The sequence below is a fragment of the Oryzias melastigma genome, linkage group LG23 (assembly GCF_002922805.2).
Source record: "Oryzias melastigma strain HK-1 linkage group LG23, ASM292280v2, whole genome shotgun sequence".
In the NCBI taxonomy this organism is placed as follows: Eukaryota; Metazoa; Chordata; class Actinopteri; order Beloniformes; family Adrianichthyidae; genus Oryzias; species Oryzias melastigma.
The window spans coordinates 14,012,394-14,023,657 of NC_050534.1; the positions used below are offsets into that span (position 1 = coordinate 14,012,394).

At 36.0% G+C, this 11,264-nt stretch overlaps 1 protein-coding gene across 1 annotated transcript in view; it reads right to left on the minus strand.

Moving 5' to 3' along the window:
• tmtc2a (transmembrane O-mannosyltransferase targeting cadherins 2a) overlaps positions 1 to 2,879 on the minus strand; it is a 72,077-nt gene extending 69,198 nt beyond the window's left edge. The window contains exon 1 of the mRNA XM_024291309.2: positions 2,463 to 2,879. Within this exon, the coding sequence (XP_024147077.1) occupies positions 2,463 to 2,545 (83 nt within the window). The 5' untranslated portion in view covers positions 2,546 to 2,879. The remainder of the gene's footprint in view (positions 1 to 2,462) is intronic.
• Positions 2,880 to 11,264: the final 8,385 nt, after the last annotated feature.

The following is an 11,264-nucleotide window of genomic DNA, read 5'->3' on the forward strand; positions in this document are numbered from 1 at the left end:
TTGCCTTAACCTTTTAAACATAACTCTCCTCTGATGCCGGAGGGAGGAGACAAGAGGGCGTGCAACTCTTGACCCCACGAGAGGACATTGTTTGATGAACAACCATCCAAGGTCAGGTCTCAGATTGGAATTCAGCCTCTTCCATTTGAGGCGTGTTGAACCAAAACACCAGTGTCCGTCCCCTGGAGTGTAAATTACCATTGCGACTTTGACAGATCTAGCATTGATGGGTTCTGAACTTTCTCTAAGGGGGATGGAGCGCCAGAGAAGGCTGAAGTGGGAAGATCGGCGCTCCGGGTAATCTGTCACAGACTGGTTTTCTGACAACCTCACAGAGGCGTGAATGCAGCACTGATGGATGTATGAGCTTGAGGCCTTTTGTAAGGACATTGTGAGGTGTGACACAAACTACAAATTACATACCTACTCTTGCTTTCTCCTCCTCATCTCTATATACTCTGATGCTACAGTTCGTTCACACTTGGCATGTGTTGAATGTGGGTTCTTGAACGCACTTTTGAGCGTGACCTATTACAAAGTACCAAACTGTACCTCTAGGGGGCCCCCATTGCTTGAAGATCCATTGAAAAGAAGAGCGGAACAGTTGACGCTGTAGCCACCCGTTGATCGGCAGAAAGTGATGTCGGCACTAGGAAGCGCTAATAAAAGCGCCCATTTAAGCTAACGTTTCCAACATTTGTAAGCATTCGGGTTTTTGCAGTTTCAATCCCGACTGCAATCATCTTTTAAACAACATTAAATTCCTGGTATACACGATGTATCAGAAGTAAAGAAATAAAAAGACAACCCGCTGGATGACATCCGTTGTTGCTTTTCTAGTTGTTGCACTAGACATGCTAGCGTAAAGACAAGCTAGCGGTCTACACCATGCATGCGCCGTGATAACAAAACGCAAACTGAGTTGAAACGCTCAGTTTTTCCAAAGACTTTTGTATATAAAGCCTGAAAACAATCGTAGAAACTTACATAGCTACACGTGAATGGTAGAGTCATGAAAGTGGAACCCTAAAATGCGCATATACGTACATTTCCAATTACTTTTGTACGTAGCGCCAGAAAACGGTTCCAGAAACTTGCGTAGCTAAGGGTGAACACGGAACCCCGAAACGAGCATAGACGTGCATTTCCAAAGACTTTTGTACGCAGAGCCCTAATACGGTTTTAAAAAATAGCAAGACCAAGAGTCGCAGAAATTCAAGTAGCTATGCGTGAATGTACGTAGAGCCCAAAAACATTTGTAAAAACTAGCATAACCACAACAGTTTTGAACATTCATTAGAAGTGTTGGCTTGAACAGGCGTTACCAAGGCCTATGTGAACGTAGCTTCAGTCACATCAATCATGGTGCTTAAAATCTAACATTTGACCTTTTAGGGGTGAGTTGTGACGCTAACTGGACAGCTACCTCTTACTATATTAAGAGTTCTGTTAATTATCTGCTCCTGGTCTAATCTAAGGCAATCTTACCGAACATTTGATCATAAAAGACCTTTTATTTTTATTAGTTTTGACAAAGTAAAACTATTTCATGCCTAAATTTGGTGTTTCAGATCAATGATAGATTACCTATCCAGATGTTCCTTTCAAAGGAACTGTTATGCAACCATGAACAATGGCTCTTCTCCTAAGTACACATGCATGCAAGCGCACTCACACCCCTTTACTGAATCATTTGTATCTATTCTCGTCTTAACTGAGAGCATGATTTACAAATCTGTCAACATCTGGGGCTGTTTGATGGGTCGTGACATAGTTTCACCCCTCAAGAATACTTCAGAAATTACACTTTGAATGCCAGGAAGATGACTTTGTAAAATGTATGATTTGGTAGGAAAAATGGCCACAAATACTTTGATAATTGAATCATTTTAGTAATTTTGAAATTATTTTTTCTTAACAGACGTTTGGGCTGTTGCTCAAGCAAAACAATGACTCTGACCATTTTCCCCCAACTTTTAGGTTTTATTCTGACTTTTTGACACGAATCAGTGGAATAATTTACATCCTAGACCTTATACTCTGTGGTCTCTCCACATCCATCGGTATGGCACCAAATGGCTTCTCAAAAACAAGTAAATGTTGATGTTTTTGCAGCTGTCTGCACAATTAATCCTGATAAGACTCAGAGTCCCCCGGGAGCAGGGCATTGTCTGAGCAAGCAGGAGCTCAATCAACACAAAGAGCATCAGAGGTGATGGTGCTAACAGTGGATCTTAATCCGTTTTTAGGATTTCTGAAAGTTATAATTTACGTCAGCAAATTACAAACCTGTATGAAGCAACAATAGGTGGGGGACTGTCATTTTAGCACATCTGGTGTGAATGCCTTGTTTTTGACCAAATCAATCAAACAGACAGTGATTTCTAGGTGTGTGAGCCAAAGGGCAGGTGCAGAGCCCTCCACCCCCGCGGAATGACAGGTGTAGGAGGTGACCGCCTTACCTGTCATCATAGCAGAAATCTGCATCCAGCGTGTTCAGATAGAGAGCCACGGCCACGGCGGTGCACACCAGCTCCGTGATCATCTCTCACGGCCAAAGTGGGAACGGAGATGCACCGAAATCAGGACCCCCTTCTTTCCTTTCCACCACCACCTCCTTCTTTCTCCCTCTCAAGTCTGTTATTGTGCTCCCGGTTCAGCCGCTCGGCAGCACGGCTCTCGCATCAGCGCCGGGCGTCCTCCACCTCATGCAAAGTGCGCCAAAGTTGCCCATTTCCTCCCGAAAGCACCGCAGCGACGCGCCGGTCGGAGCTGCTGGAGGGGCGGCGGGGCTAACGCCGACTGTGGCTCGGAGCTGTGCGCATTTCTGTGCTGCTGCTGTGCCTCCAATGCGCGCATCTCCCCGCTCTGGCTCTGGAGGGAAGACGCATGTGGGTTTCCAGCTAGACCGAGCATGCGCACTCCGATCTGCTGTGAGGAAGGAAAAATGTTGGCTCGTGTTTGAAGTGAAATTACAGAGCCCTGCACAAAACATTAAAAAATAAAGAAATACATTGTTCCTGCTTTGTTAGCATTTTGTGACCAAAATTTAGCATTTTATTAGCATCTTATTACTACAAGTTAGCATGTTATTAGCATTTTGTGACCACAAATTAGCATTTTATTAGCATTTTGTTACCACAAATTAGCATTTTATAGCATTTTTTGACCAAAATTAGCAATTTATTAGCATTTCGTGGCCAAAACTTAGTATTTTATTAATGTTTCGTGGCCACAAGTTAATATTTTATTAGCATTTTGTGACAACGAATTAGTATTTTTAATTAGCAGTTTGTGACCACAAATTTGCATTTTATTAGCATTTTGTTTCCACAAATTAGCATTTTATAGCATTTTTGTGACCACAAATTAGCAATTTATTAGCATTTCGTGGCCAAAACTTAGTATTTTATTAGTATTTCGTGGCCACAAGTTAATATTTTATTAGCATTTTGTTTCCACAAATTAGCAATTTATTAGCATTTCGTGGCCAAAACTTAGTATTTTATTAATATTTCGTGGCCACAAGTTAATATTTTATTAGCATTTTGTGACAACGAATTAGTATTTCTAATTAGCAGTTTGTGACCACAAATTAGTATTTTATTAGCATTTTGTTTCCACAAATTAGCATTTTATAGCATTCCGTGACCACAAGTTAATTTTTTATTACCATTCCGTGACCAGGAATTATTATTTTTTATTAGCATTTTCTGACCACAACTTAGCATTTTATTAGCATTTTGTGGCCACAAGTTAATATTTTATTAGCTGTTTGTGACCACTATTAGTATTTTATTAGCATTTCAAACCACAAATGAGCATTTTCCATGCTAACTACTGATTAATAGCCAAAATACCAAATTTTGGTCACAACGTGCTAATATTTCTGCTCTTTTGTAGTCAAAGTATTTTGTCACCACTTTGTGGCCACAAATTAATATTTTAGTATGTTCGATCCCAACTACTGATTAGTGGTCAAATTACCACGAAATACTAATATTTGGCAACAAAGTGCTAATTTGTACCTTAAAAAATGCTAATATAATGCTATGTGGTCAAAATTATGTATTTTGTTAGCATTTTCTGGCCACAAATTAACATTTTAGTAAATTCAATCTCACCTTATTTTAGTACTTTTATTCCTACTGATTAGTAGCCGAAATACTTATTTGTGGTCACAAAATACTAATATTTTGCCACAAAATGCTAATATAATTCTTATTTGTGGGCACAAATTGGTATTGTAGTATTTTTAATCCCAACTACTGATAAGTGGCCAACACACTAATTTGTGGATACAACATATTAAAAAGTTTGCCACAAAATTCAAATTTGTTTCAACAAAATTGCTAATTTATTACTAATTTGCGGCCACAAATGAGTGATTTGTCTTCCCAAAATACCATAGACATATTATCTCTTTATCAGTGGATGTAGTGTGTGTGAACTCACCCATAGAAAATGTCTGAAATCAATTTAGTTTGCATCTTCATATTCCTTTTGTATGTGTTTATTTGTAGATTTTGTATTGTGATAACTTGGTATAATGTTGTGTTGGTTCTGTTTTCATACTATAATTTTCCTTTATTGGTTACTTTCAGTACTTTTTTATGTCTGCAGAAAGTTTACATCCTAGTTTATTGAGTTTCCTCATTCTTAGTTAGGTTTGTCATAAATTAAGAAAAAAAAAAATCAAACGTACCAGTCAGGTCACATTATATTTCTTTAAAAATAATTTATTTTTTACGCAACCTGATCAATGAACCTTATTGCAAGAATTTTAGAAAATAACCAAAACTAGTACAGCTTTGTGGACGTATCTTAGATGATTAATAAACATTGTGACGGCTTAGGGTACACTGGAAAATAAAACAGAATGCCTGATAATCAATTTCAATTTAATGCCAAAACACTTGAGATAATGGGACACCCTGCTGTAGGTCACATGTTATCCCATTCTCAGCTCAAATTGAAAATATTAATGCTCCCTGTGTGGAGAGGCTAATTTTAGAGCCAAGTGTGGGTGATTGATGAACTTTTGCACTGTCTTCTGCGTACATGTGGTTATCGGTTTGGAAATGTGCAGCCTGGTCCTGCTGACTAGCAGCATGATCAGCGCCTGCTCCACGGTCGGGGGTTCCAGCAGAATGGATGCAGGGCAGAGGAAAAAACAGATGGTGGGATAAGGTTGTACGAACCAAAATGGGGTGTCGGTTCATAGCAGCTGAGACAGTGAAAAACTGTCAGAACAGACCTCGCTCAACCGGTTTGATCATTCAGGAGGAAAAGAAGCCAAAACAATGATCCACTTCAAATGAATTCATTCTTTATGAATGTTTAAAAAGGACAATAAAGGTGAGTGCCCTCTCCTTAACCTGTACACCGCGTCAGATCAGAGCCTACATAAGAAATGAAAGGATCAGAGAAAGGACGCGTTCCTGTGGAGAACATAAACAAAGAACTCTGTGCTCCTTTGACTGATCTTCCTGCTACATCCTCAGCATTGAACCGTGCAAAAACAAACTTCTTTCTTTGTAAATAGGCAACAACACAGAGATCCATCCAAAGTTCCTCCAACAGAGCATTCCCAGTGAGGGACGTGGCAAGGAAACTGTTTTGCTGTCTGTTCAGATCAGGCTTCAGATCAGGCTTTCCGGATAGACAATCCTGTTTTTTGTGTGAACTTTCTGCTCGTTGAGGATATGGGCGCATGTACTTTGTATATTTTACGTTTTTTAGGATTTTACGCGATTTATACTGATGTAGGTCAATGTTAAATGCTTCAAATCCTTTTTCTACTTTGCAAATTATGCAATTTTGGTTTCAAAAACCTTCATCACATTCATGCTTGTATTTTTGGCCTTCATGTCGCAATTTTTGAAGTTATTTTTTTCACGATATTCTTTAAATTTTTTGTGCACTTTGAAACTTGTCCTATATTGGTATCAAAATGTTCAGGACATTCATGCTTGTACTTTTGATGATTGTAAATATTACGTAATTAAAGATTTCATCCAATACTTTGTGTACTTTGAAACCTATGCTATTTTAGTATTTGAACTTTCAGCACGTTCAGGAAATTAATGCTAGTAGCATCTTTAAGGCTAATTCTGAGCTAATATTTTAGCAACATGCTAACGTTTTTAGGCTAATTTGGTGTTAAGCTAACATTTTAGCATTATGTTAGCAATTTCTTCCAATTTGGCATCTACTGAGGTTTTTAGGCTAATTTGGAGTTAAGCTAACATTTTAGCAATTATGTTAGCATTTTGGCTAATTTGGCATCTACTGAGGTTTTTTGGCTAATTTGGAGTTTAGCTAACATTTTAGCAATATGCTAGCGTTTTTGACTAATTTGGCATCTACTAAGGTTTTTGGGCTTTTCTTTACTGTAGCTAATATTTTAACAACAAGCTAACGTTTTTGGATATTTTTTTTCTTTTACTGATGCTTTTTTTAGGGTATTTTGGATTTCAGTCAATATTTTAGCAACATGCTAGCTTTATTGGCTAATTTGACATCTAATTGGGTTTTATGTATTGAAATACTTAAGCAACTTTAGCATTATGCAAATGGAATAGCAGAAATCTTTCCAAATCCTTTTAGCACTTGAAGCAAATTACTTCAGCAGCTTTACCAAACATCTTCAGCAACCAAATTCATCAAAAAGCATTCACACTAGCATTATTGAAGATAATACAACTTTTCTAGTTAATTTTCCTAGTTCTTTTGAATCTCTTCAATCAATTGATGTTTTTAATAATCCTGCTTAACTTTATTCAGCATTTTGGGTCACTCTGACTCTTCCAACAGGACTCTTCTTGAAGAAAATTTCCAATTATAGGCCCAGAAGTCAAGGAATCAATAAAAGAATAATTGATCTTTTCAGAATAAAAGAAAACTAGCTGAACTGTAGACAAGAAAAACTCGAAATAAATGCAAAAAAGGTCATGCTGACAGAAAATAAACCTTGAAATTAGTGTTAAAAAGTCTAACAACATGGAGAACTTACAGATAAATCATCAGTTTGACCAAAGTAGACACAACCTGGACACAAAATGCCAATTCTACAATTCTTGTTTCACAATAATTTTGTTTTGTTCTATTAAACGGAAATGTATGCCAGTTTTTTAGATAATTTTGTGTTTCTAAATACTTGAAAGGGTTATACAGAAAAAGGCTACATTCAATTATTGCCATCAAAGATGATTTCCTCTTCCTTGAGTTTTTCCGAGGAGTTAATAGTCAGATTCCCATGCTGTTAACTGCGGAAACCCCTTCCCCCTGACATTGGCAGATAAACATCACACAGGAAACAGACAATCACAGCTGGAAGCAGCAGTACTTCCAACTATTTAGAGCTGCACTCTCCCTGAAATAGACAATGTTAATATAACTGGAAAGAGTGCCAGCACCTGATTTTGCCAAAGAAACTTGAAAATCGCCTAAAATAAGATTATTTAGGTTTGGTGTTGTGTGTTTGTCCTTCCAAAACAGGGATCATACTGAACAGTTCAAAAGGGTAAGTTACACTACACTGCAGCAGTAAAAGATAAAACAATGAGGAATATAAATGAAAATACATTTATGAACGGTAAAAAACAAAAAAAAACTTTTAAAAAAGGTCAAAAATCGTAATCCATAATAACATGTAGCCTGTAAAGCCAGAGGAAAAAACTTTAAAATCATCCATACAATTAATCAACAAAAAGGGTACAATTAGGAAAGTAAACTTTATTTTGAAATTTTATTTCACAGAATGATAACACAAAGTGCTTCATAAAAGTAAAATATGTAAATAGTAAAATGGAAATATATATTAAAAACAAATGCAAACATATAGGCTGTAATAAGGTAAGTAAACTTTATTTTTTTTCATAGATTCATATTAGTAAAATAGCAGGTAAAAATGTAAATAAAAAACTGAAATATTAAAAAATCAAACAACAATAAAAAAATCTCAGTAAAAATTTGGTGAAGTTGGATAAGTAAACTTTATTTTGGAAGAATTCATCAAATATTAGAATCCAAGTGAATCAAAAAAATTATTTAGAAACAAATCAACAGTTAAAAATAAAAGATAATATATATATATAAAGAAATGGGGTGCAACTTTATTTTAAAAATGATTTCACAGATTAAAATTACAAAATGTTTTAAAAATGTAGAACTCACAGGTAAAAATGTACATAGCAAAAATGTAATATGGAGAAATCATACAAAAGATTAAAAAAAAAAGATATTTGAAAAAGAAATTGGATGCAGTTAGACTTTATTATGAAAGATTTTTTATGGATAAAAATACCAAAGTTTTTTATAATAGAAAAATGAACAGGTAAGAATGTAAGCAAAGTGAAGCATTAAGAAATCAAACAGCAGAAAAAAACGTGTCTCAGGGGTCTAATTAGGCAATTAACTTTATTTTGAAAGTATTTATCACAGCTTAAAATCTTTAAATATTTAATAGTAAAACAGTCAGGTAGCAATATGTAATAGTGACATTTAAATGTTAAGAAATCATACTATAAACAAAAAAATAGATTTAGGTAAAGAAAATAATTTTGAAAGAATTTATCATAAATGAATATAGGAAAGATGATTGAAGAATGATTTAAATAAAGAAAATCAGCTTGAAGAAGAAAAAAGTTTTGTGGTGGAAATTTCTCTTCCTTGTGTTCCCCCCAAAAAAGGAGAGAAGGAAGGAAATCCTGTGAAGGTTTTCTGCTTGGTGACCTTCGTCCGTGTTCCACTTAACTTTCCTTCTGTCACATCCATTAAACAGCCTGCACCATCACGTCTCACTATCAATGACAGAAAATGGCTTTTACAGATGAATCCAGAACATTCTTCCTCCAAAAACCTGAAATTTGCCTCTTTAATGGATGTAGAATTTGATTTTGGACTTCTGTTTTCCAGCGGTGTTCTTTTAATGTTTGAGTAACAGCTGAGGAAAGACGTATTGAGAGCAGAGACCTTTAGAAAGGTTGCTCTCCAGCTTCCTCCTGACATTTTACAGATGATCACTTAAAGTAGCTTGTCTCCCGCTCCTTTTCCTCATTCCCAGCTTGTGTTTATCTCTGATAAAACACTTCCCCTCCAGACTGTATCCTTTAATTATTTCACTTCACCGAAGCTTTTTTTCACTCTTAACCCTGTAAAGCAAAGAACTGACTAAATAAATATATAAAATAAAATAAAAACTTAAAAAATTTGTGTTAGTTTAAGAAACAAAAATATTGACATTTGTGTTCAGGTAAAGCAGGAGTGTCAATCTCAATCACACAAGGGGCCAAAATCCAAAACACACGTGTCGAACAGGATAAACAATTATTGAACACTCTAAAACTAAATTTTTTAAACTTTAAAACCATAACTTTTTGACAATTATGAACTAGATATGTAGTATTACCTGCGATAATGCTCGTGGGAATGCTTTAAGCTGAATTTGGCCGCTGAAGATGCTGAAATTGATAGCTAAAAACGCTGAAGTTGATATTCAGGTAAAATATTAGCTAAATGCCAATTTAGCCTAAAAAACTAAAAAAAAAATAATAATTAAAAAAAACAATAAACAAAAAAACTTAGGTTAGTCAAAACAGCTAGTAGGTAGCAGAAACAATTGCTAAAATTCAAAATAACCTAAAAAAATAAAAAAAGTCTAAGTTAGCCAAAAAACAGCGTGTAAATATTAGCCTAACTCTCAAATAGCCTAAAAACCTTTAAAAAGCCAAAATTAGCCAAAACAGCTGGCATGTAAATATTAGCTTAACTTCAAAACAGGCTAAAAAAACAAAGAAAAAAGCCTAAATTAGCCAAAACAGCTAGCATGTAAATATTAGCTTAAAACCAAAACAGGCTAAAAAACCTAAAAAAAGCCTAAATTAGCGAAAACAGCTAGCATGTAAATGTTAGCTTAAAACCAAAACAGCCAAAAAATGTTTTTAGAAGCCTAAATTAACCAAAACGGCTAGCATGTAGCTGAAATATTAGCTAAACTTCAAAATAGCATAGAAATTTTAGTAAATACAAAAATATTCAAAAAAGCTAGCATAATGCAAATTTTTATAAAACTTTAAAGCCGTAACTTTTTAACATAATTATGAATAATAAAAAGGCAGGAATATTTTTCCAGAGTAAATCATCTTAAAGCTAATATAACTTTGAAAATTTTACTTTCCATAAAAATATATATTTTTTAAAATTACGGGAGTTAGAAATGAGTGCAATATAACATCGGGCCATTAATGACAATATCGAGGGCCGGATCCGGCCCCAAGGCCTTGACTTTATACATGTGAGGTAAAGGGGGAATCACATTATTTACCCTCTATCTCAAATGTGATCCACACATTTTTAACATGTTGTGGATTGTAACGAATTAATTATCACCTAATTTTTAGTTCTTTTAATAGAAAGTAGTAATCTAAAAATAAATGAACAACAGGATACAAGTTATTCTCACCATTAAATTGTAAAAATTTGCTAAACTTTTTCCCGCCAAAAGTGTTCATGGAGGCGGCCATTTTGAAATGAGCAGGAAAGTCCCTTCTACTGCCTCTAGTGGAAGGAAAATGAACTACAGGACAGAAAACATGGATCAAGTTGTATCCAACGGGGTTTTAAGGAAAGTTTGGGTCCCTCTACTGGAACAGAGGTCTCAGAAATTCATGAATCAAATATGATACAAATAGTAAAGATTTATACATTTTTAGAAAAGGGATTTCTAATCATTTGGAAGAGTTGGTGAGCTTTTCTTTAAACACCACCGTGAGAAACTGTGATCAAAGCTAAAAGTCAAAGTGTTGACACTCTCCCCTCACTTCCCCTCCAATTCCACAGTGAAAAGTCGCCGTCTTCAAGCTATTTGCGTCTGGGAGCCCACATCCACACCCCTGAGTGCCCTTTTCCTGTGCTCTGTGAACTAAAGTCAGGAAATTGGAGCTGACCTCTCCGGCCACTTCACAACGGCGGCGGCCTTCCGCCATTTTTCCATGAGGCTGTGACAGGACGAGTGTTTATATATACATGCATGCGTGCAAGCCTGGAGGATGGGGCCGTTAACAGGAGGCATGATTCACTCAGGCAAAACAAAGGCCGGCAGTGTTTAAGGCCCAAACAAGCTTCATTCATAACGCTGAAGTATTCGTGGCGGTACAGTTTGGACAGTGAGGCTTCCAAGGATGACCCAGATTTAGCTGAAAGTGACATCATCTGTCTTTACTGACATAAATCACAAGGGCTGCAGAGTAACGTGTGAGCTG